The sequence below is a fragment of the Cervus canadensis genome, chromosome 8 (assembly GCF_019320065.1).
Source record: "Cervus canadensis isolate Bull #8, Minnesota chromosome 8, ASM1932006v1, whole genome shotgun sequence".
Classification (NCBI taxonomy): Eukaryota; Metazoa; Chordata; class Mammalia; order Artiodactyla; family Cervidae; genus Cervus; species Cervus canadensis.
In genome coordinates, this window is record NC_057393.1 from 36,779,533 (window position 1) to 36,805,498 (window position 25,966).

Below are 25,966 nucleotides of genomic sequence, written 5' to 3' on the forward strand. Positions count from 1 at the left end.
GGATTTGATTTAGGTCATACCTGAATAGTTTTCCCTACTTTTTTCAATTTAAGTCTAAATTTGGCAATAAAGAATTCATGATCTGAGCCACAGTCAGCTCCCAGTCTTGTTTTTGCTGACTGTATAGAACTTCTCCATCTGTGACTGCAAAGAATATAATCAGTCTTTTTTCGGTATTGACCATGGTGATGTCCATGTTAAGAGTCTTCTCTTGTGTTGTTGGAAGAGGGTGTTTGCTATGACCAGTGCGTTCTCTTGGCAAAACTCTATTAGCCTTTGCCCTGCTTCATTTTGTGCTCCAAGGTCAAATTTACCTGTTACTCCAGGTATCTCTTGAGTTCCTATTTTTGCATTCCAGTCCCCTGTAATGAAAAGGACATCTTTTTTGTGTGTTAGTTCCAGAATGTCTTGTAGGTCTTCACAGAACCGTTCAGCTTCTTCAGCATGACTGGTTGGGGCATAGACTTGGATTACTGTGATATTGTTGAATGGTTTGCCTTGGGAACAAACAAACATCATTCTGTCATTTTTGTGATTGCATCCAAGTACTGCATTTTGGACTCTTTTGTTGACTATGAGGGCTACTCCATTTCCTCTAAGGCATTTTTGCCCACAGTAGTAGATATAATGGTCCTCTGAGTTAAATTCACCCATTCCAGTCCATTTTAGTTTACTGATTCCTAAAATGTCGATGTTCACTCTCCCATTTGATGTCATATCCTGTTTGATCACTTCCAATTTACCTTGATTCATGGACCTAACATTCCAGGTTCCTATGCAGTATTGTTCTTTAGAGCATTGGACTTTACTTCCATCACCAGAGTAGGACATAATCAATGTGTTGTTCATATGAATGTCACTCAGTTTTTTATTTTTCAAATGTGAAATAACAATATATGTGATTTATTTGTATATATCAAATAAGTGTTTCATTTTTGCCTGTTTTTAGTATATATAAATAGACTCGACTATACATATTATTTTTGCATTCAACCTCAAATTTTTGAGACTTATCCATGTTTTATTATACTCATTTATTTTTCCCTGCTGTATAGTACTTCACTATATAAATAATACTGCAGGAGATCTCATCTGGTCCCACACATGTCTTACAAATACTGTCTTCCCTAAATTTATATTTCCCGGTTGACCTTTAAGTCAGCGTCTCTACTTTAATATAAGGATCTCAATTTAACAATCAAAAGATAATTCTTGATTTCCTACTCTCCCCTTTCCCAATCTGTTCCTTTTTCAGGGTTCCATATCTCCTCATGACACCATTTACCCAGCTCTGCAAGAGCCAAAATGGAGATGGAGACATAGTTGGTTTTTTTTTTTTTCCCCAGACCTGTTTTGTATTACGTGCAGTAACATCAAACCATCCATTTACAAATTTTCTGGTCTGCAAGCAGCTGGAATGAACTAGGCTTGTCTTTGGGATCATGTTGTTTGCGTCCACTTTGGTTAATAAAGAGAAAAGAACCACCCAGCCGCGGGAACAGAGGGCAGCACACGGGTCCCAGCCGGAAGGCAGCAGGAGCGTGCCACACCTGGACACGCAGTGTGGGGACGAGGCCAGCTGCTCTTCATTTGTTTCCAGAGCACATTCATGTCAAAGAGTGAACAGGCTGTCATCACAAGTCAAATGTATTATAATCGCTGAGACCTTCAGCCTGAGAAACAAATCTTTGTTTTTCTAAATACTTTACTCTGAAATAAATTTACCAACAAATCCCACAGATTTAGTACGAACAGTACAAATCATATTTGCTTTCCACTTTTCCTTTCTTCAAACACCAAATAAAATGCAGGTGAAGATGAAACACGACTGGAAACTGATCTACACTAACTGATGTAAACTGAGGCTTATACTAACTTTAAAAAGAATCTAAAAAACTATGGTTAATGTGAATCTACTTAAAGCATTTGGGTACTGCTTTTCAAGTAAGTAACTGTCCTACTGCTAGAACGGGTCTCAGTGGGGTGAATGGATTGTTAAGAATTAACCTTTCCAAGGACTTCCCTGGTGGTCCAGTGGCTAAGACTCTGTGCTCCCAATGCCAGTGGCCTGGGTTTGATCCCTGGTCAGGGAATTAAATCCCACATGCCACAACCGAGAATTCGAAGGCTGCAACAAAGACCCAACACAACCAAATAAATGAATATTAAACAAAAAAAAAAAATCTTTCCAAAACCCACAAGGCAGATGGCTTGTTCTTTATTAACTTTGATCACAGACACTTCCCCAGTTTTCCATAAAATGCTCTTGATACTGCTGTAGTATCATGGCATAAAAGATTCAAAGTGCCACGAGACGCAAGGACTAGTTTTTTCATTGTAAACCATGATGCTGGGTAATGTTTGGGAACATCTGATATGGATGGTCAGATGAAAGATACCAAAATGTTACACATTTAGCTTTACATTGAGGGATTAGCAGGGGACAGACTGACTGGACTGCAGTAAATATGGTAGGGTATGATGAAGCTTTCTTTATGGTCCAGCTCTCACAGCTGTTGTGTGACTACTGGAAAAACCATTGCTTTGACTATATACATCTTTCTGGCAGATTGAGATCTCTGCTTTTTAATATGGTCTAGGTTTGTCATAGCTTTTCTTCCAAGGAGCAAACATCTTGTAATTTCATGGCCGCAGTCATTATCCACAGTGATTTTGGAGCCCAAGAAAATAAAATCTGTTACTGTTTCCGATTTTTCCCCATCTATTTGCCATACATAAAGTGATGGGAGTGGATGCCATGATCTTAGTCTTTTGAATGTGAGTTTTAAGCCAGCTTTTTTCACTATCCTCTTCTCCCTCATCAAGAAGCTCTTTAGTTCCTCTTTGCTTTCTGTCATTAAACTGGTATCATCTGCAAATTTGAGGTCACTGATATTTCTCCCAGCAGTTTTGATTCCAGCTTGTGATTCACCCAGCCCAGTATTTCTCATGATGTACTCTGCACGTTAAATAATTGGGGTGACAGTATACAGTCTTGAGGTACCCCTTTCAGTTTCTGTCAGTTCATCTCTGTATCCCATCTGTATCACAGATGATTTTATAAGATCAATCTCCCAAGTCACATTCTCTCTTTGCTTGTTTCTAATCTCCATTGATAACCATCCAAAATTTTGAACTCCAGTAATTTTTTTTCATTTATGAATGTTTCAGATTTGCCTAGCTTTTAATGATAGAAAGTTTGCAACATCTATTTGCAGAACCATAGATGGACCCAGAGATTGTCATACTGAGTGAAGTCAAAGAGAAATGTCGAATGACATCCCTTATATGTGGAACCTAAAAAGAAAGGATAAAAATGAACTTATTTACAAAATAGAAACAGACTCACAGCCTTAACAGAACAAACTTGTGGTTGCCAGTGGGAAGGATGGGGGAAGAGAAAGTGAGGGAGTTTGGGATAGACATGTACACACTGCTATTTAAAATGGATAACCAACAAGGACCTACCCTATAGTACATGGAACTTTGCTCAATGTTATATGGCAGCCTAGATGGGAGGGGAGTTTGAGGGAGAATGGATACATGTTATCATATGTATGGCTGAGCCCTTTTGCTGTGAGTGAGCAAATGAGTGAGTGAAAGTTGCTCAGTTGTGTCCGACTTTTTGCGACCCCATGGACTGTAGCCCACCATGCTCCTCTGTCCATGGGATTCTCCAGGCCAGAATACTGGAGTGGGTAGCCTTTCCCTTCTCCAGGGGATCTTCCCAACCCAGGTCTCCTGCATTGCAGGTGGATTCTTTACCAGCTGAGCCTCCAGGGAAGCCCGAGCCCTTTTGCTGTATACCTCAAAACATCACATTGTTAATTGGCCATACCCCAGTTTAAAAGAAAAAATGTTTTAATTTGCTTAACTTTCAAATAATGTTTTCTATATTTTCATATCTAATTATTATTTTATGGTCTTTCAGATTATTCTCTGTGCAGTTTTTAAATAAAGAATTCTCCTATTTGCATCTGCTGACTCTTCCTCCTGGTAGTTCATGGCCTGCTGTAGATTGTGTGTGAGCGTAATCTTAGAATCTTCCCCCCATGGTAATCCTATGGGACCTGATCTGAAACTGCTTCTATAGGGCACTTTTGTATTTGCTTCTGCAAGGGTCCTAGAGTTGATTGGTTAGTTTTTGGCTTGTGGTTCCTACAGCTATATGCTTAGCATAAACCCAGCCTTAAGCTTACCTGTGGTGCAGGTATTCTGGGATTCTGATTTCTCTTGGATGATGTGGGGATTTGGGGTCACGGACAGTTCTGCCTGTCGTGTTTCAATACATGAACTCTCTGAGGCTTTATGGAGAGAATTAAGTTATAGTTCCTCTTTCTCCTGTAAGCCAGAAACCATGGCTCTTGCCCCTACACAGATAATAGGATCTCAGCCTCTATATTCGTCAACAGAACTTCACTGGTTGGAGGGAATTTATCAGAGATTGGTAGGAACCCCTTCTTGAAACAGGAGGCAATTTTAAAACACATTTGGTTGCACCGGATCTTCACTGTGGCATGCAGGACTGTTAGTTGCAGCATGTGGGATCCAGTTCTCTGACCAGGAATCAAATCTGGGCCCCATCATTGAGTGTGCAGAGTCTTAGCCACTGGACCACCGAGAAGTCCCAGGAGGCAACTTTTAAAAATTCTTATTGAAGTATAGTTGCTTTACAATGTTGTGTTAATTTCTACTGTACAACAAATTAGCTATATATATATATATATATACACCCTCCCCTCCCCTCTGGATTTCCTTCCCATTCTGGTCACCAGAGAGCATTAAGTAGGTTCTCTGTGCTATACAGTAGGTTCTCATCAGTTATCTGTTTTATACATAGTATCAATAGGCTTCCCTGATGGCTCAGTGATAAAGAATTTGCCTGCAATGCAGGAGACTCAGGTTTGATACCTGGTGTCGGGAACATCCCCTGGAGCAGGAAATGGCAACCCATTCCAGTATTCTTGCCTGAGAAATCCCATGGACAGAGGAGTCTGTCAGTCCACAGTTTATGGAGTCACAAGAGTGAGACATGACTTCGCGACTGAACGCCGACAACAGCAATCAGTTCTGTGTGTGTCAACCCCAATCTCCCGGCGCCTCCCCTCCCCCTTGGCATCTGTATATTCCTTCTCTACTTCTCTATTTCTGCTTTGCAGATAAGATCATCTGTACCATTTTTCTGGACTCCACATATATGTGTTAATATACAGCATGTTTTTCTGACTTCACCATGCATGACACTCTAGGTCCATCCATGTCTCTACAAACGACCCAGTTTTGTTCCTTTTTCATGGCTGAGTGATATCCCATTATGTAAATGCATCACGTCTTTATCCTTCCCTGTTTACGGACATTTAGGTTGCTGCCATGTCCTGAGTATTGTAAATACTGTTGCAGTGAACATTGGCGTACCTGTGTCTTGTTGAATTCTAGTTTTCTCTGTGTATATGCCCAGTAGTAGGATTGCTGGTTCATATGGTAGTTCTATTTTTAATTTTTTAAGGAACCTCCATACTGTTTTCCATCAATTTACAGTCCCACTAAGGAGGTTCCCTTCTCTCCTTACCCTCTCCAGCATTTAGTTTGTAGATTTTTTGATGATGACTATTGATGATGATTATTCTACCCAGTGGGAGGTGATACCTCATTGTAGTTTTGATTTGCATTTCTCTAAAAATTAGCAATGTAGAGCATCTTTTCATGTTTGTTGACCATCAGTATGTCGTCTTTAGAGAAATGTTGAGTTCGATCTTCCACCCATTTTTTTTTTTGGATTGGGCTTTTTTTTTTTTTTTATATATTGAGCTGCATGAATTGCTTGTATATTTTAGAGATTAATCATTTGTCAGTTGCTTTGTTTGCAAATATTATCTCCCATTCTGAGGGTTGTCTTTTTGTCTTATAGTTTCCTTTGCTGTGCAAAAGGTTTTAAGTTTAATTAGGTCCTATTTAATTTTATTTTCATTATGCTTAAGTGGGTCAAAAAAGATCTTGCTGTGATTTATATCACAGAGTGTTCTGCCTATGGTTTCCTTTAAGAGTTTTATAGTGTCTGGCCTTACATTCAGGTCTTTAATCCATTCAGAGTTTATTTCTGTCTGTGGTATTATGGAGTGTTCTAATATCATTCTTCTTCATGTGGCTGTCCAGTTTTCCCACTGGACCAGCAGGTAAGTCCCAAGACGCAGTTTTTGATGTATGACACTGACTTGTTGGATGGCAAATATTTTTTGTTAATTGGCACAACTCAAGTTTTTGCTTTATAGCCTCACATTGTTTACTCTGGCACTTAACACATGCTCCTATAGTCAATTTCACTTAGATTCCACTGATGCCAGCAAGTGTTCTGGGATATTGAGGAGGTCTGTCTTTAATCAGGACATGTAAGACTGTACTGAGATTAAGTATCTGGAACAGTGCTTTTTTTTTGATACAGTGCTTTTTATTTTTCTGTAATTTGTTATGTTCTTATAGTCTCCCCACTTTGCCTCTAAGTGGTCACATTCCCAAATAGCTTTACTGTGTGCTATACAGAATGGATGTTCTGTATAAAGTCAAGAATTTCCTTTTGGTCTTCTATTGAATTTGACATAAATTCTCAATAATGAAAAAAATAACCATTAGAAAGAAAAAAGATGTTTTTTTTTTTTTTAAGGATGTATCTAATCTTTTGCTTTTTCTAGTGATCATTTCCTACAAATAACACACAGTTACACATATTTTACAGTTAAATCTTTTTTTTATTCTCTTGTGGAATGCTATGTTTAATGTTACAGTATGGTTGTCAAAGCTACTGAAATGTGACACATGTCCATGTCTAAATGCTGCAGAACAGTATAACTTTAAACAAAGTTATTTTACAGCTGAGGTCTGATGGTTTTTAAACCGATGCCTATGTGTATGGCCAGCCACAAACCTGGGGGATGTCTATTTCCTGTACATGTATATACAAATATATCCATACATATTTATATGCACACAGGCATGTATTAATTTATGTGTGAAATTTATAAAATTATATACATACACATACATGCATATCTATATACATATACCCACCCTTGCTATGGAGCTCACTTTTCTAACACTAATCAGCTTCATGCCCAATTATTGCTGCCCAGTATAACTACATGATTTTAGTGCCAATACCAAGCACCTTTTCAGATGCAGGACAGGTATGCCTGTGCATATAGATATGTGTATTGATGTATGTTTGTGTATATAAAGGAATCATTTCTCCCTTTTATGCTTCAGTCATGCATTACTACAATAAACAGTCTTTTCACCATAGGTTTTGAAATTCTAAACAGTGTAAAATCTACTTCTGGAAAACTGTATATGTTCATAGTTACAAAAAATATATTATATATATGATTGAAACCTATTGAGTACATATGTTCTCTGAATCTGGCTATATCCTAGCCCTTAGATAAATTAAAAAAACACCCTCTTAACAGGATGTTATGATAGGCTTAAATAGAACATTACCTGTATTTAGAATAGTTGATAATATTTTAAAAGTTGACAAAATGATGTTAAAGATTTGAAAAACACTATGCCTCTGCATTAAATATATAAACGTTTCCACCAAGGGCCTGGTTCAATTCATTCTAAGATTCTCATGTTCCAAGCATTACCAATAATTGTAGTCATTATTCTTAAAATTATGGCTCATTAAGGCTTTTATAAAAAAAAAAAAAAAGCCCTAGTTTTTAATCATTTATAAAAAACAAGTTCTATTTAAAAGAAAACATGTACATGAAGACTAAAGTACGCGGATACTATCCTGTACAAAGCGTGACTGTGTAAGATCGGCGGCGCATTCCCAGTAAGAACACCCCACGCAGCACGTGTAAACCTGGCTTGGTTCCTCTGCTCTGCAGCTATTCAGCACGTAGAATTTAAACCATTTTTCACATTAACATTTAAATTTAATACAGTGCAAACGTTTGAGAATAACTTGTTCCCCCCAGTGAAACAAGGACCAGCGTTATGCTGAATATTCTTCAGATCTATTTACAAATTGAGCTAAAAGTTCACCATAAACTTTGAAATTTGCTGAATATCAGCAGAAATGTTACTGAACTAGCAGCAATTGCATTTACAATATTTGATAGTTATTTGAGAGAATGCATAAAATTTTCCAGGCTGTACTCTGAATCATATTGCTCTTGATCCCAAAGATCACTCAGGTTTTCAAGAATTGATCTCATGCTTGTTTTTCCAGAAGTAGAAGTGTCAGCTTTTTCTGCTTTGCCATCCTTTAATTGGAAGAAAGATAAAATGGAAGATTTCAAAAATTTTATTTTTCTTTAAAATACCACAGTTGTTTCTAACACTGCACTTTTCCAACAGAGTTGAAAACACTTCAAACTATGTGGGGAAGCTCATGATCTCATAAGATAGCCTATTCTGTTTTCCACTGCCCTAATAATTTACTGTTTTATGCTTTTTATTTGAGAAGAATTTTAAGAACATTGCAAAGAACTCATTGTTATCTGTGTCAGACTGGGCTCTATCATTCTTCCTCCCTGTATATAGATTACAAAATTAGATATGTAAATTATCAGCCTTTCCCCAAACCAATGCAGAGTAAGTTGTAGATATTATTTATGCCCCTTTACCCCAAGAACAAGGACATTCTTATATAACCAGAGTACAAAGTACGAAAATCAAGATGACCTCATTTTTCAGATTTTGCTAGTAAGATGGTTTATGGCAACAGCTCTTGCTTCCTTGGAAGACCCCTTGAGCCCAGAAAGAAGTCACCCATAAGAACATTCTAATGAAATAAAAATAGATTTGAAGCAATCCATGTTTCTTTGAGCCTTTTTTCTAGGTTACACAGATCTTGTTCTCTCTACCTTATCTTATATGACATGCTTAAGGAACCTTTCTCCATTCTGGCCACCTTTTGGGGACTAATTTGTTACTGCCACACCCAGAATCAGACAATATTCTAAACATGGCTTAACATACAGAGGGGAACTACTTTCTCTAAAATTTGGACGTGCTAACCCTGTTATTACAGCTGGTTTGACTGCATTATATAAAGCCATCTCTTACCATAATTTATACTGAGTGTACAATTGATTTTCTGAACCTACACAGGACTTGAAATCAACCCTATTCATTTTACATTATTAAACTGACAGTATTTCCAGCTGGTGCATTCTTTGCTAATGGATTGTTATCTATTAGTTCTGTCATCCACAATAACAAAAATACCCATTATCTTCATACCTTTGTGGTAATATAGGCATTGTTATCCTGCCAAGGCTGAAGATGCTCAGAGAAGTTAATTTGCTTCGAGTCACCAGATAATAGGAGGCAGGGCAAGGAATGGAGAGTCAGGTCTAGCTGACTCGAGATAGTTCCTACCCACTAAAGGACAGCTAAGGAAAGAAAACCCAGGGAGCACTCTAGAGCCATCAATCAGAAAGTCAGAACTTCAAACATTCCCTAGTATCTGACAGTTTTATCTGGACATCAAAAATGCCCTCAAAGGGTTATCTAGTTGATACTAAAGTGAACACCTTTGCTGCCCCTTTTAATACTTTTACCAAGTAGTGCCAGGAAGTCTGTGAACACATATTATAAATACAAAAATTGTATAAGTTCTTTACCTTATCAAGAGTAAACAGATCAAGGAGTTGATCTGTCCCCATACTCTGCAAACTAGAATTCTCTTGGCTAATAACAGTATTTGCTATGTTCATCTTGAATTTCTGCAAACCCATTATTTTCTCTTCCAGTGTTCCTCTGGTTATCAATCGGTACACATTAACCACACGTTTCTGAGTGAGAAAAAGAAGCAACTGTAGCACAAATAAATGGATAAGCTTTGAGATTTACCAAATCACAGGGGTTTGTATGATGATACTTGACTACTACTGAATTAGGATTGCGGGGTTTTTTTTTAAATCTGTGCCCAAGACCTTAAAATGTTTGCAATCACAGAATATTAGGAATGGATAGTATCCCAAGTTTTCTTGGCCCAAGCACCTCATTTAATGTGTGAGGAAGTCGTGCAACAAAATTAAGTGACTTGCCTAATGTCACAACACTTATTAACATAAAAATAGGAACTTAAACCAAGACTTTGTCTTTTGGGGGAAGTATTTTTCCCAGTGTGCAAGTTAACACCTGTGAGTGTTGACTTTTTACCTGCCCAATGCGATGGGCCCGGTCCATGGCTTGTAGATCACGCATGGGATTCCAGTCATGCTCCACAAATACCACTGTATCAGCGCCTGTTAAGTTAAGCCCCAGGCCACCAACATGAGTTGTAAGTAAAAGAACATCTATGGATGGATCATTGTTAAACCTAAAAACATAGATATTAAAAAAATAAAATTAGTACATTGCTTCCTAAAGTTCTAATAATAGACACTTTAAAGTTTAATATTAAAGAGCACAAATAAGAACACTGCTTTATAAATCCATGATATAGCCATTTCTGTGACCACCAGAGCTGAGACTACCTTCTTTTAAATATACACATCTTTAGTAATAGAAAAAAAAGGTATTCTAGAACATGTTAGAAATTTCATACCTAGCAATTAAGTCCAATTGCAAAATGTACTTGACTAATTTTAAAAAACGGAACACTACGACAAAACCCAACTATGAATCTTTAACATATGGAGACAGAATAGTGTGGGAAAAGGTCAGACCAGTCAGGGAAGGCAGAAGATTAGGGTGGTAAGGGTTGCTAAAATCATACTAGTCCTAGAAGATATTGACAAAGGACATGTAGTAGCTTCTAGGAAAAAGAAAAACTAACATTACCGAGCTATCATTTATTACTGACTCTGAGACAAACACTGGGCTTTACTTTATATGCTTTACATTATTTGTTACAGTAGCTCTATAAGGATATTACTATTTCAAAAAGATCCAGGCTGTGTGGATAATAAACATTAGTGCTCAAGAGAACACTGCTTTGATGGTGGAGTTTGGAGTCAAACCTGGGTTTTAAGTTCTTTCATAGGTCTCTGTTTTGTGCCTTAAGATCTCTTAGGAATGCCTGTTAAAAATGCTTTGAAGTCAGCAGCCTGCATGACAGATCCTAGGAATCTGCAGTTTATAAACAATGAACCACTGAGATTTCTAAAGCAGACCACATGTAAGAAACACTGCACTCAGAGACTGCTTCCAAGCCAGGCCAGCTTCCAGCTTGTTCTCAGGGCGGATGGAGAGATGAGGCAAGAGCACAGTTAAGGCGCCTGTCTGCCACCTCTCACCCCCGACCACCAAATGCAGGTGAAGGGGAAATAGTCACCTCTCTGTTCTGGTGCCTTAAACTTCTTTCATGCCCTTAAGGATGCTTTCCTAATACAGTTCTTTCCCCCTAGCTAAACAAACTACTCAATTACATTTCTGCAGTTCTGTATTTTAAAAAGGTAAAGATTTAGTTGGGTTGAATAATATAATAATAAAGCACACTTTCAGATATTTAGTCAAAGTAGTTCGTGGGCAAACTTGTATGTAAGTAATGGTAATACACTTACCGTGAAACAATGGAATGCCTCTGACCAGGAGGTATGCTACCATCCAATCTCAAGTAAGTGACAGAGGGTAAATGAGGTTTGAGAAGATCATGCTCTACTATATCAAGCATGCTTTTAAGTTGACAGAAGATCAGTATCCTGTGCTGGGCTACTACAGACTCTGTGCCACTCTCGGAAGTACTGCCATTTCCCAAACCACAGTCCAACAGCAACTTGAAGAAAGAATCACTTGTTATATACAGGTGTCCCATAAAAGAAGGCAATCAATCTCACTGAAATAAATGCTTCTCTTTGTGGTGAGAAAAGGTTAACTTACCTGTAACCTGAAAAACAGGTAAGCATTTTGGGCTATTGTTATGTAATATTTTCTACTCTAGCCCATGTGAAATCAAAACTCTTCATCCATTAGTTATTCTCAATAAAACTTAAGCCAGAAAAGCTACAAAAAGCTAAAACAATAACTGAAGTCTAGATTTTAAAACAGGCTTTTTTTTAAGGGTAGATAAACTAAAAGCTGAGTTTTGCAATAAGGAGCTCACAATCTGTGGTATGATGTACTACAAGTGGTATGAGTAAAATGGCAGAGTTAAGTAGTTTCTAGAAAAATAAATTCAAATGGTCCACAAGACCATACATTATAATCAGAGTGATAATCACAGTGACAAAAAAAGAAATCTTGAAAACAGCAAGGGAAAAGTGACTCCCACCACCCCTGCACTGCATGATTTGTGGGATCTTAAGTTTCCTGATCAGGGATCAAAACCCAGGCCCTGGCAGTGAACATGCCGAGTCCTGATCACTGGACCACCAGGGAATGCCCAGAAGTGACTTCATGCGAAAGGGATTCTCAATGAGATTAACACCTGTTTTCTCATCAGAAGCCGTAGAGTTCATTATCAGGAAAGTGAAAAGAATCAACAGAATTGGAGAAAGTATCTGCAAATTACATATCTGATAAAGGCTTAACATCTAGAATATAAACTCCTAAAACTCAACCAAAAGAAACAGTCCAATGAAAAAAATAGTCGAAAGACTTCAACAGGTATTTCTTCAAAGAAGATATGTCTTAATAAGGACATGAAAAAAACACCATTATTAATCATTAGGGAAAACTAATCAAATCAACAGTGTGACACCATCTCATACCTACAGTGATGGTTAAATTAAAAAAAGGAAAATCTTGGTGAGGATGTAGAGAAATCAGAACCCTGGCACATGGCTTGCAATGTAAATGTTACAGCCACTGTGGAAAGGTTTGGTAGTTCCTTAAAAAGTTAACCATAGACTAGCTATGTAATCCAGCAGTTTCCCGCACATCTATACCTAAAAGAACTCAAACAGATACCGATAAGGTGATGTTCACTGCGGCATTATCCACAATAGCCAGAGGTGGAAACCACCCACGTGTCCACCAGCACACGACTGGCTAAACAAAATGTGGTTTGCCGTGCTGTGCTTAGCTATGTCTGCCTGTGACCCCGCGGACCACAGCCTCCAGGCTCCTCTGTCCAGGGGGTCCTCTAGGCAGGAATACTGGACTGGGTCGCTGTGCCCTCCTCCAGGGGACCGTCCTGAACCAGAGACGGAACCCTCGTCTCCTGCCCTGCAGGTGGATTCTTCACCATCTGAGCTACCAGGGAAGCCCACAACACGGTGGCGGTGGTGGTAATAACAGCAACGACAGAATTTTTATTTGGCCATAAAAATGAAGTACTGATACATGCTGTGACGTGAAGGAAACTTGAAAATAAGTGAAACTAGCCAATCACAAAAGAAGAAATATGTGATCCCACTTACATGAAATATTTAGAACAGGCATATTCATACAGACAAAGTAGATTAGAGGTTCCCAGGGTTATGGAAAGGAAAGTGGGAAGTTACTGCTAATTGGTAGTTTCAGGCCTTCTCTGGCAGCTGGGTGGTTAAGACTTCTCACTCCCTATGCAGGGGGCACGGGTTCAATCTAAGATCCTGTGTGCTGCATGGTGCAGCCAAAAATAAATACAGGTACAGAGTTTCTATCTGGATGATGGAAAAATTCTGGGATAGTGGTGATGGGTACATAACACTGAATGTAATTAATGCCACAGAATTCTACATTTCAAAAACAGTTAAAGTGGCATTTGCTATACTTTACCACAAGTTTTTTAAAAGCTGTATCAAAAATTTAACAAAGCAAATTTTTTGAAAATGGTAAACACATCAGTAATCTTTTGGAAAAGCAAATTTACCTACTGTTACAGATCAGGAATGTGCAACATACATCTAACACTTAAAAGATGTACTTACTTGTTTCAAAGCTGAGAGTTTAGGGGCATGCTGAATATCATGGAGAGAAGAATTCTGAGCGGCAAGTTTTTCAGTAGTACTCTTGAACTCTGGATGCTGAGGTGTTAAGACTAATGCTGGATGGTTGCACAGTTTTCGTAAGTACTGTAATGCCTTTAAGAGAGAAAAAAGTATATATAAGTCTCCTTCACATGACACAAATATTTGTATCTGTGTCTTTTCCTGTGCTACTGCATCTGTGTAGAATGCCTTTCTTCATCTTCTTACTACTTCAAGAACCAGTTCACATATCTTATCTGTGATGTCTTCATCTATGCTTCTTGTGCAATTTGTGTTTATTTCTGTGAGAGAATTTATAACATATAAATTGTATTGTGATGTCTATCTTCCCTACTAGACCCATGACCTTCTCATGACACAAGGTCTTATTAGTTCCTATAGCTAACCCTTTTGAACTGGAAGTGCCTGATAATGTTGCTAGATGATTCTAGAATTAGACATCATTTCCTAAAGGAAGGTTCCTCAAACTTTAGTGGGTATGAAAACTACACAAGACCCTTTTAAATTTGTAAATCTCTCCCCTCTACACAGTACTTTGATTCAGCAGGTCGGTGGTGGGAAAGGGAAGGCAGAACTATGTAGTCGGGTTTGAGAATCAGAGCCCTCTAAGGTCTTCGTTTCCTTTCTCTGATTCAGCCATACCCTTGTCTTTTGTCATTTACTTGGCCTATGATTGGGTCTCATTTTTGGCACACAGATTTGCATCAGTAAGCTCCACTGTTGGGCACTATGATAGAAACTGGGAGAGGTATGAGCTTTCAAAATCGCCTTTTCCCATTTCTATCTTTAAAAATGCTGTAGTGTTTTAATATCTTGTTGACAAGGGGGGGGGGGGGTTGGAAGATATTCTACAGTGGAATATTTCAAAAGGGAAAGAAAAAATGAGTTGACGCTTTCTCTTTGTCCTCAAGCACATTCATCATCTGTCTCAGGACTTCTGTACTGTATGTAATATCTCTGCCTGGAATCATTTCCTCCCACGCATCTACATGCCTCAACCTTCATTCAGATTTTTGCTCAAATGTCACCTTCTCAGTGACATCCCTGATCACCCTGTTGAAAAACTACAACCTACCCTGACTCCTATTCTGTATAAGCCCATAGTTGATTTTCTTTTACATGATACATGTTTTTTATATTTTTCACCCCTAGGGTCTTGTTCACTGCTTTAATTAACCCGAGGTTAGAAAAATTACTGCCTTGTGGTAGGTATTCAAATATTTTTTGAATAGGAAACAAAAATTCTCTATTTTAAAACTCTTCATGTAATAACATATTAATTTTAATATTACCTATTGCTAATTATGAACATGAAAATTAATTAAATTGGCACTTTTACCTATTTTCAAGAATGTATACACAAAACTGAAAAAATTAGATAAACCCATATTTCAGTGTTTCATATAAACATTGCTGTACTGAAGCGCGTTCTTCAGCAACATTTACAAAGGGGGCTGTAACATGTACCTGGAACACATGACCTGTAGCTTTAAGCTTTGGTTTCTCGGTTTCTTCAGAAAGTGCAGCTGAAGAAACTGTTTCATCAACGTCGCACTTGGCACGAGACTTAGCAAAATCCTCATAGAGTTGAACCTGTAAATTCCCCCACAAAAGCAGTGAGTATATTTATTTTCAGTTGTTCAAAACATAACTAGAAAAAGTCAGTAAGAACAGCAATGTAAATTAGCCCTCATCAAAGAAAATAAATTACGCAACCTACTTGAATATAGATGATCCACTGCATCGTGGTAAATTCCTTTTAAATTACATTTAGAAAACAAGTTTAACACATTGTTCAGCTGCTAAAATATTTTTCAAAAAATAGTCAAATAATCCTAAATTCAATTTTCCCACTCTATTCAAGAAGGTAAATAAGTTACGGATAAAAGAGAACCTGAACCCTTACAAGTAAATGAGGAAATCTTCCTTAAGTGAAGCTACATGGTCAAGACCCTAACAGGTATGTTTCAAAAGACCAAGTTTTAAAAAAGATACTAACCACAGAACCCACACCAAGTTTAAAGTATTTCCTTAAGAGTCTGGGTTCCTGACGTGTATATGTTAAAACGATGTGAAAGGGAAGAAAATCTACAGTGCTAAAGAACAGAAGTCAGAGAATAAAAACCTGTAGATGCAAAACAAACCCAGATGTCACTTCCCTCTCCAGCTCCCTTCCTCCAGACTACTTAAATGTGTTTTATGCTGATGTTATATACCACTATAATATCTCAGGTTTTTTCATATGGCACCTTTTCTTTATCATACTTAAAGTCTTCATCTCATTACCTCTAAAACTTTTCTTTCAAGAAATATTAATCCGATTTTTACAAACAAGGGATAGAGGCCGAGAGGTGATGTAGATAATATCACAGAGCTCTTAGCATTTAAATTAATGTTTTGTCCACAAAACTGAAGTTGGATAGATAAATACTAAAAGGTTAACTGTCTATATATACTGGAGGGGAAAGGGGCTATTTTGCAGATACGTCTGTGTATCTTTTATTCATTGGAACCACACTGAAATAGACTGATGCTTACTAACCTAGAACACAACATAAACATTCAAAGAGAAAATTCTGTTTATAGGCCATATTTTACTAAGACAAGAGATAGCTTCCCCTTAAAAAAATACCACACACAAATACTACACAAGGAAAGGCATACGATAAGTGCCTTTGACAATGGTCTCTATGTACAAAACTAGAACTGGGCAGAAGCCAATACTTCTCTTGAAAATTTACTGGCAATACTTTAGAAGAGATGAGGTCCCACTTCCCAACTCAGCCCTGATGTATACACCTATAATGCTGCTGTAAGGAAAAGACATCACAGGCAGACTTCTGGCCCTAAAAAAACACTGGCTTACTTCTTTATCACTGGCTTACTTCTTACTTCTTTATCATTTTAATGTTCCAACTTTTTCAATTAACTTGAGACATATTACAAAGCAATTATGACAAAAGATTTTGTTTTAATGCTGTGTTGAAAATGCACAAACCCAAATGTGTGCTTATATACGCAAACAGATTCATTTAGGTTTTATCTACACTTGTTTGAAACAGAATATTCCTGAAGTCTAAGGAAGTAGAAGCTACATGAGAGCAATAAAACCAAAGGCTAAACCCCTTTACTCACTACTTTTGTGACTTCTTCAAAGCATTCTAGTAATAAACACAGCATCAACAACCACAATCACCAGATTCCTAACCTGGAGAGGACTGAGAGTACAGTAATAGTCTTGAATAATTTTGGGTGGTAGATCCTGTAAAACATCTTCTTTCATTCTTCTCAAAAGAAATGGCAGGACCTGGCGGTGCAGTGCATCCATTGCAAGGACACCTGTTAATAATTATTAACAGAATTAATTTTATTCTATTATTCTCTTATTAATTTCTCTAATAATAAAATTAAATGACTTCCCCCAAAGTAGATATAAATTATATTCACTTGCATAGAATATATAATGGTATCTCTTTTTCCTACCTGCTTCTTGTTCTCGACTGGAGCTTCGAGCATCCCTACTTGCTAATATAGGTTTACCATACCGAGCAGCAAACTGGCGTTCAGTTCCCAAAAATCCTGGCATGAGGAAATCAAATAATGACCACAGCTCCAAAACGTTGTTCTGAATATAAGAAAGGAACACCAGTTATCTTGTGTACTAGGATTATTTCCTTACACTTAAAAATGGAACATTAATGAAAGCCCACTGTAGTAACATAGATGAGAGAGATTATCACTATATTTCTGGATATGAGTCTATATTTTATTGTGTAAAATCTGGAGAAAATACTCTATCCTATTTAGAGGAACTTTCAAGTCTTTTCCACCACAATAAGCCTTGGTGCACAGTACCAATCTTTTTGGTCAGTTCTATCAAGTAGTAAACAGAGCAGTAAGATGAATACGTTTCTGGTTTTTTTTGAGACTAAGATTAACAGCAAGATTTAAGAAATCTGGCCAACATCACCATTTATTCAACGCAGGAAAACCTAGAAGAGTTTGGTTATAGGTCATGTCTACCCAGTATTTATGGGTCATGAGAAAAGGCACAGGTTCTTTCCAATTCTACTTGGAGTTTCACAAAACAAAAACCAAAAAACACCCCCACACTTTTCCATTTTGGATGCTTCCCCAGTATGTGTGGATCCTAAGGTACCATCCTATCTGTTTACCCCTTCCAGAAGCCCTTCTCACCCTGCTTAAGCTCTGGCTCACTGTGGTGGGTTGCCCTCCTGAAGTGAAACCCTTCTAATTGCACTTGGGCTTTGCCTCCTGACAGATGGGCTACCAAAGCCTAAAATCACATTTTAAATATGAGATTTAAAACCTGGTTTGCTCAGATACTGCTACATACCAAATGAACCATTATAAAAGCAAGATAATTATTGGAAATTATTCCAAAAACTAAAAAAAAACCCTCTTCTTTAATTCACTGTCAAATGCCAAGTAAAGAAAAGGTAAATAATTACCTGGATTGGTGTTCCAGAAAGAATAATCCTATAATTAGCAGTCAGTTGTTTTACTGCTTTTGACAATTTTGTTTTTCCATTTTTGATGACATGGCCTTCATCAAGAATACAGTAGTTAAATTTAATATTTCTAAGGAAGAATAAACAAAAAATAGCATCTTTTACTACATGTCAGGAACAATACAAAGAGTCTTTGAGGCAGAAAGATACTAATTCTCTCTGAATTTGACACTGTTTTCTTTAAAAAATTTTAATTCTTACCTAAAGAAATCTATGTCATTTCTCACAACATCGTATGAAGCCACTATGAGATTGTGCCTTTTCACCTGGTGCTGTAACCTGCATTTAAAAATAAGTAAGATTAGAAAATGGGGAATCTGCAAAGTTTGTAATATACTTTCAAAGGGGAAAGCACAGATGCCATTGTACAAAGTGATTTCAATCTGCCTACCAAACCCAATATTCCTTTCTGCTTACTCTACACCCATGACCCTGCTACCTGAAGGCCATTCTCCTTACAACTTGGTCATGTGGCCCTAACTCAGTCTGATGAGAAAAGGGGTGAGCACCTGACTCACAATGTGAAGGTCATTTTAGCTTTATTTGCCAAAACCTCTTCCTTGGAGGCACTATTCCTTCATCATTCCACGTTGTGCTGGGGGCCGAGCGTGAGCCATCATCAATCACATGTCCCCATAATCACCAAAGAGGTGAAGCATTTTCATCAGATCAAGCCATTCACAATATTTTATTCCCCAATCATGGAGGTTGGTTTGAGGACATGACGCAATCAAGGCCGGCTAGTCTGAGAGAATATCTCTGTTCATTACAGTTGCCAAGCTATGAGAATGTAGGCCTAAGACTGTCCATGACCTTTTATCTACACCAACAATAGACAAAAGTCCAGTAGAGACCAACAAAACAAGCTATGCATGGGGAAGAACAGTAATTTAGATGTACCTGAAGCAAGAATTCACCCCAAGATGCTCAGTTTAATTAATGAATTTCCTGTTTGCTTAAGCTAATCTGAGTTTTTACCACTTATAAATGGATGAATTCCTTTATAGTAAATTCTTTAAGAGTACAACTCTTGAGCTGCCTGTGTTCAAAACTTCATTTAATTATACCTAGTGACCTTCTATTTAATTAGCTGAGTGATATTCTTCTCAGGCCCCATGTCTTAGACTCCCCATCTGCAAATTGGGAACAATAATAGTACCCATACCTCATAAGGTAATTAAGAGAATACATGGTATTACATAAATGTAAATAAAACTGCTTAGAATATCTAATGCCTGACCAGTAAGTGCTCAGTATATGTTAGCTATTAATTCACAGAAGGGCAGCAAATCTACAGACTAATCAGAAATCTGGGACTATCCAAGCTTTAAAAGACAAATTGAAATTAATGATACACCACTCTTCAACATCTGTATTTAGGAACAGATGTATTAATAGAACTACAGAGTTGTATGGGATCAGGGCAGCTAGAGCAAGCCACTGTGCACCAAAAGCACTTTTGGGGAGAGGGAAGAAGGAAGAGGTAGCTTTTAGGGAAAGTGCATAGAAAATGAAGAAATAACAGAAACACCTAGGAGATGCTATGATCACAAGGTTTTAGGAAAGGCACCAAGAATGGTTTTGGTTCTTGAAAGCTTCCTAGCTCAAAAACTTAGAGCCTAACTGATTGTTGACAGTGGTTAATGTCCTTACACTTTGTATTTATTTTATGATTTATTTGGCTATGCCATGTTTTAGCTGTGGCTTTTAATTATAGCACATGGGATCTAGTTCACCAACCAGGGATTGAACCCAGGCCCCCTGTACTGGGAGCACAGAGTTTTAGCTACTGCACCATCAGGAAAGTCCTGAAACTTCTTAAATTTTGATGAGTCTCACTGATTATATTTTTATTATGTTCATTTACCTTTCTTAAATAAGTTAAAGTAAGTTTCTATGTCTGACAACCGAAAAAGCTAACTAGAATTCATTTTTAATAAATTTTATTCTTCCAAACTACTTAAAGCAAAAGATTAAACATTTTTTGGTTGTACAGTTCTTACCTTACTCTTTCAGTAGGAGGTCCAGTATAATGCAGTGGATTGAGATATTCTCTGGAGCAAAATTTACCTACTTCATCCACCCAATGACCTGTTAGTGTTGGTGGACAAACCACCAAGGAAGGAAGTGGCATACATTCTGCCAATTTTGATCTTGCATATTCCTGGGCCCTTTACAACAGCAAAACACAATGAATTAACCAGTTTGTTTATATTGCTCAGCATCTGAAAGCCTTCTGTTAAAATAACATTTAAAATTACCTGTGACAGTGATCTCCTGCTAGAATACAGATGGACTGTAAAGTCTTCCCTAAACCCATGTCATCACACAGAATTCCATGAAGCTTATACTTATTAAGAAATGCTAACCAGTTCACACCATCCTGAAAGGTTGGGAGAAAGAGAAAAATGGTAAATGTGAACAGATCATAAAGATATTTTTCTGTAAAGAACATGTTTACAAAGACCAAACACACTGTATTTTTACCGGCAGGGAGAAATAAATGGATACAAGACACCAAACAGAAGAATTTTTAATTATTAAATCAATCTTTATATTCTTTAAGGTATATTTAAAAGGAATAATCAGTATTTAGAAGATAAGTATAAAACTTTACCTGTTGATATTTTCTGAGTTCAGCATTGATTGGTACTGGAATCTTGTAATTTTCTAACTTTTTCCCATCTAACAACTGCTCCAAAAAGTGTCTTTCCTTGGCTTTCAATTGGATTAATTCTTCTGACATATTTGGAGGATCTGGAATGCCTGCCTAAAATGATTTTTTAAGTGTATTAAAACAATTTGCTACTATCTATTAATTTGTCCATCCCCAGATTATGAAATTATTTCAAGTCTTATCAAAATGTAAATGCAGAGATAACACAATATTGTAAACCAACTATTCTCAATTAAAAAAATACCAAAGGTAACACACGCAGGCGCATGCACACACATATATATGCAAAGAAAAACCAATTCAAAAATAGTATCATTTTAATGACTGGAAGACAAATATTTAAGAATTTGACAGGTATTAAAAGCACTATATAATGAGATGATGAAATAAGCACATCTAAGATATTTTAAGAACACAGCTACAACTTATCTTTCCCATACCTTGTGTTACTTGGTAAAGACAAGATTGTATTGTTTAAGTGGAATGCTGTTACTAGAGCCTCTCACTTTTAGTGTTAACGGTTAGCCAGGGTACTGGTTCTCAAAATGTGGTCTGCAGACCCCTCAGGATTTCTAAGACCTTTTCAAAGGGTTACTGACTGCAGCTATTTTATAACAAAGGATAAGACACTGTTTGCTTTTTTCACTGTGTTGACTTTTGCTCTGATACACAAAAGTCATGGTGGGCAAGACTGCTTTTGCCTCAGGAAGAATCAAGGTGGTGACACCAAGCGTACGAGCAGTCACTATTACTTGCAGCCATGCACTAGCCTTTTTTCTAAAAAGCTGGTTTCACTTAAGAATGTCATTGAAGCAGTAAAAATAATTTTATTAAACCTCAACCTTTGAATGGCACATCTTTTTAACATTCTGTGCAACAAAATATGAAGTATTCCATAAAGCATTTCTGCTGTATACCATGAATACTGAAATACAAAATATTTAGGAAAAGCACTTGTAAGATTTCTTAAAATTGTGAGTTGACCTAGCTATTTTTTACAGAATGAGTTTACTTGAATGGACTGACAAACTATGGTTATTCTGACTTGAGTATCTGGCAGATTATTTTCTTTAAAAAATTTGGTCACTTCAAGGAAAATGAGTGGCACAACTTGTTGCCAATGATAAAATGCAAGCTGTCAAAAGGAACTGAGCAGTGCAGGTGCTTCCCAGTATTTAGAGATTTTCTCTTGGTGACACTAATGAGTCCGTTTTGTGCTACTGTATGCTGATATGAATCAACCTTTAAAAGATTTACATAACTCAGTGAGCCAGTGTTCTCCAAATGACCAATGCATGTTACAAAGCACGCATCTGTAAAAGGTCTATTCAAAAGTCTAATGGATTTATTCTTTAAATGAATTAATAAATCTTTTCCCACTTCTCACTTTTAATTTCTACTACAGAAAACATGATAAAAGTTCTTTGAGGTCTTAAATTTTTAAGAGTGTAAAGAGGTACAGAGACCAAAAAGTTTGAGAACTACTGCCCTATGATTAAGAAATTTAAACTTAAAAGTTAAGAAAAGTAACATTCTGAGAACAGAACTTCAATTAAATTCAAGTATGTTTCTTATAATACCAGAAATAGTATCAGGAGTGAGATATATATACTGTCTTAAAATGATTATATGTTATATTTTCTTTTATTTTTTTTTATTAGTTGGAGGCTAATTACTTCACAACATTTCAGTGGGTTTTGTCATACATTGATATGAATCAGCCATAGATTTACACGTATTCCCCATCCCGATCCCCCCTCCCACCTCCCTCTCCACCCGATTCCTCTGGGTCTTCCCAGTGCACCAGGCCCGAGCACTTGTCTCATGCATCCCACCTGGGCTGGTGATCTGTTTCACCATAGATAGTATGGTTCATAGATAGCTGTTCTTTTGAAATATCCCACCCTCACATTCTCCCACAGAGTTCAAAAGTCTGTTTTGTATTTCTGTGTCTCTTTTTCTGTTTTGCATATAGGGTTGTCATTACCATCTTTCTAAATTCCATATATACGTGTTAGTATGCTGTAATGTTCTTTATCTTTCTGGCTTCACTCTGTATAATGGGCTCCAGCTTCATCCATCTCATTAGGACTGGTTCAAATGAATTCTTTTTAATGGCTGAGTAATATTCCATGTATATGTACCACAGCTTCCTTATCCATTCATCTGCTGATGGGCATCTAGGTTGCTTCCATGTCCTGGCTATTATAAACAGTGCTGTGATGAACATTGGGGTGCACGTGTCTCTTTCAGATCTGGTTTCCTCAGTGTGTATGCCCAGAAGTGGGATTGCTGGGTCATATGGCAGGTCTATTTCCAGTTTTTTAAGAAATCTCCACACTGTTTTCCATAGCGATGTTATATTTTCAAAAGGGGTTTTGTTTTTTTGCCATGCTGTGCAGCTCAAGGGATCTTAGTTCCCCAACCAGGGATCGAATCTGTCTCCTCTGCAGTGGAACCTCGGAGTCCTAAACACTGGACCACCAGGGAATTCCCTCAAAAGGTTTTAGAATTAACAACTTAATCAAGATAGAAACTAACATTTTAACACATTCAATATCCTAATGATAACCATCAAAATGAGGCGTTTCTGCACAGTGGCTTTACATGGAAGTAACAAATCTGCATCTGGTCCCATCACTTCATGGGAAACAGATGGGGAATCAGTGGAAACAGTGTCAGACTTTCTTTTTTAGGGCTCCAAAATCACTGCAGATGGTAATTGCAGCCATGAAATTAAAAGACGCTTACTCCTTGGAAGGAAAGTTATGACCAACCTAGATAGCATATTAAAAAGCAGAGACATTACTTTGCCAACAAACGTCTGTCTAGTCAAGGCTATGGTTTTTCCAGGAGTCATGTATGGATGTGAGAGTTGGACTGCGAAGAAAGCTGAGCACCTAAGAATTGATGCTTTTGAACTGTGGTGTTGGAGAAGACTCTTGAGAGTCCCTTGGACTGCAGGGAGATCCAACCAGTCCATCCTGAGGGAGATCAGTCCTGGCTGTTCATTGGAAGGACTGAGGCTGAAGCTGAAACTCCAATACTTTGGCCACCTGATGCGAAGAGCTGACTCATTTGAAAAGACTCTGATGCTGGGAAAGATTGAGGGTGGGTAGACAAGGGGACGACAGAGGATGAGATGGCTGGATGGCATCACTGACTGAATGGACATGAGTTTGGGTGGACTCCGGGAGTTGGTGATGGACAGGGAGGCCTGGCGTGCTGTGATTCATGGGGTTGGAAAGAGTCAGACACGAATGAGCGACTGAACTGAACAAATCTTCAGGCATTTATCTTCATGGATTTTTTAATAAATAACAACCAGATATAAGGTCGTACTTCCCAGGTGGCACTAGAGGTAAAGAACCTGCCTGCCAGTGCAGGAGAAATAAGAGATGCAGGTTTGATCCCTGGGTTGGGAAAATCCCCTGGAAAAGGAAATGGCAACCCACTCCAGTATTCTTGCCTGGAGAATCCCATGGACAGAGAAGCCTGGCGGGCTACAGTCCATAGGACCACAAAGAGTTGGACACGACTAAAGTGACTTAGCATAAGGCCATACAATGAGGTACATTTCCTAACAATGATTAGGATTCATAAATATTGTTCAGTGCCAGGAACCCTTCCATTGATATCTTCCTCACTCCAATTCCTATAAAAGCAGCAAGAGTTACTAACAGTGCAAGTTTGAATAAAAGCTTCTATCAAACCCACTGCTTGAAAAAACAAACAAACAAACAAAAAAACCCCACTGCTTGATAGCCCCTGAATCCTTGAAAGAAAAGTACATGATGATTCTTATGAAAATGTAACAGAGCGAATCAAGATAAAGTGGAATAGGAATTAACCTGCATGACATTCTTGTTTCTACTGCTGTGTCTTCAAATTCATAGCATCTAATTTGTCATTAATCCTATCCAGTGTGTTTTTATTTGTAATTGTATCTTTTAACTCAAGAAGGTCAATGTGGGTTGTTCTTATTTCCTCCAGTTCACTCTTTATTACATTCATGCTTTCCCTCTACCTTCTTGAACATATGGAGCATATTTTAATGACCTTGTATACTAATTCTGTTATCTGGGTCATTCCAGGGTCTGCTTCTATTGACTGACTTTTCTCCTGGGTGACTTCTTTTTTTTCCTCTGGCCACACCACATGGCTTGTGGGATCTCAGTTCCCCAACTAGGGATTGAACCCTGGTCATGGCAGTGAAAGCCTGGAATCCTAACCACTAGGCCACTAGGGAATTCCCTCTGGTTAATTTTTTGATGTGTGCTGAATATCCTAAGTTTTATGCTGTTAGATGCTGAACTTTAGGGGGTTAAATATTTTAGATTTTTTAAATTTTTTCTGGGATGTAGTTAAATTATCTGAAACCAGTTCAATCCTTTAAGGCTTGCGTTTTTAGGCTTTGCTAATGTGGGTTCAAATCAATCTTCTTGCAAGGGTTAATTTGGCCCCACTACTCAGGCAGTGTACTTATGAAGACTGTACTCAGTACCTATGGTAGGTCCTTTGACTCAGCTTTTTTTTTTTTTAAAAAACCAGATATAGTCAAACTCCACCCACCCCCCCCTCCCCGAGAGACTGTTCCAAAGTATTATGCTCATACTTTTCTAGTAGAAATATAAAACGGTACAGTTTTCTGGGAAAACAGTTTGACAGTTTCTTAAAATGTTTAACATCAAAAAAAAAAAAAAGTTTAACATCTTATGACCCAGTAATTCCATTCCTAAATGTCTGCTCAAAAGAAAGAAAAGCAGGGACTTCCCTGGTGGTCCAATGGTTAAGAATCTGCACTTCCACTGAAGGGGGCACGGGTTTGATCCCTGGTCAGGGAACTAAGATCCCATGTGCCTCACAGAGAAATCAAAAACAGAGAGAGAGAG

At 37.7% G+C, this 25,966-nt stretch overlaps 2 protein-coding genes across 2 annotated transcripts in view; one reads left to right on the forward strand and one right to left on the reverse strand.

The window, feature by feature from the left end:
- The window catches only part of LOC122446780, a 32,094-nt gene extending 29,415 nt beyond the window's left edge, over positions 1 to 2,679 (forward strand). Inside the window, exon 3 of the mRNA XM_043477279.1 lies at positions 1,256 to 2,679. Coding sequence (XP_043333214.1) covers positions 1,256 to 1,421 — 166 coding nt within the window. The 3' untranslated portion in view covers positions 1,422 to 2,679. The remainder of the gene's footprint in view (positions 1 to 1,255) is intronic.
- Positions 2,680 to 6,722: 4,043 nt separating this feature from the next.
- BTAF1 (B-TFIID TATA-box binding protein associated factor 1) overlaps positions 6,723 to 25,966 on the reverse strand; it is an 85,179-nt gene continuing 65,935 nt past the window's right edge. Inside the window, exons 26-38 of the mRNA XM_043476013.1 lie at positions 21,015 to 21,167; positions 20,659 to 20,780; positions 20,401 to 20,568; positions 18,599 to 18,676; positions 18,338 to 18,467; positions 17,349 to 17,490; positions 17,074 to 17,204; positions 15,333 to 15,458; positions 13,806 to 13,958; positions 11,517 to 11,728; positions 10,171 to 10,330; positions 9,630 to 9,800; positions 6,723 to 8,264 (exon numbers count right to left, since the gene is read on the reverse strand). Of these exons, the coding sequence (XP_043331948.1) occupies positions 8,121 to 8,264; positions 9,630 to 9,800; positions 10,171 to 10,330; positions 11,517 to 11,728; positions 13,806 to 13,958; positions 15,333 to 15,458; positions 17,074 to 17,204; positions 17,349 to 17,490; positions 18,338 to 18,467; positions 18,599 to 18,676; positions 20,401 to 20,568; positions 20,659 to 20,780; positions 21,015 to 21,167 (1,890 nt within the window). The 3' untranslated portion in view covers positions 6,723 to 8,120. The remainder of the gene's footprint in view (positions 8,265 to 9,629; positions 9,801 to 10,170; positions 10,331 to 11,516; positions 11,729 to 13,805; positions 13,959 to 15,332; positions 15,459 to 17,073; positions 17,205 to 17,348; positions 17,491 to 18,337; positions 18,468 to 18,598; positions 18,677 to 20,400; positions 20,569 to 20,658; positions 20,781 to 21,014; positions 21,168 to 25,966) is intronic.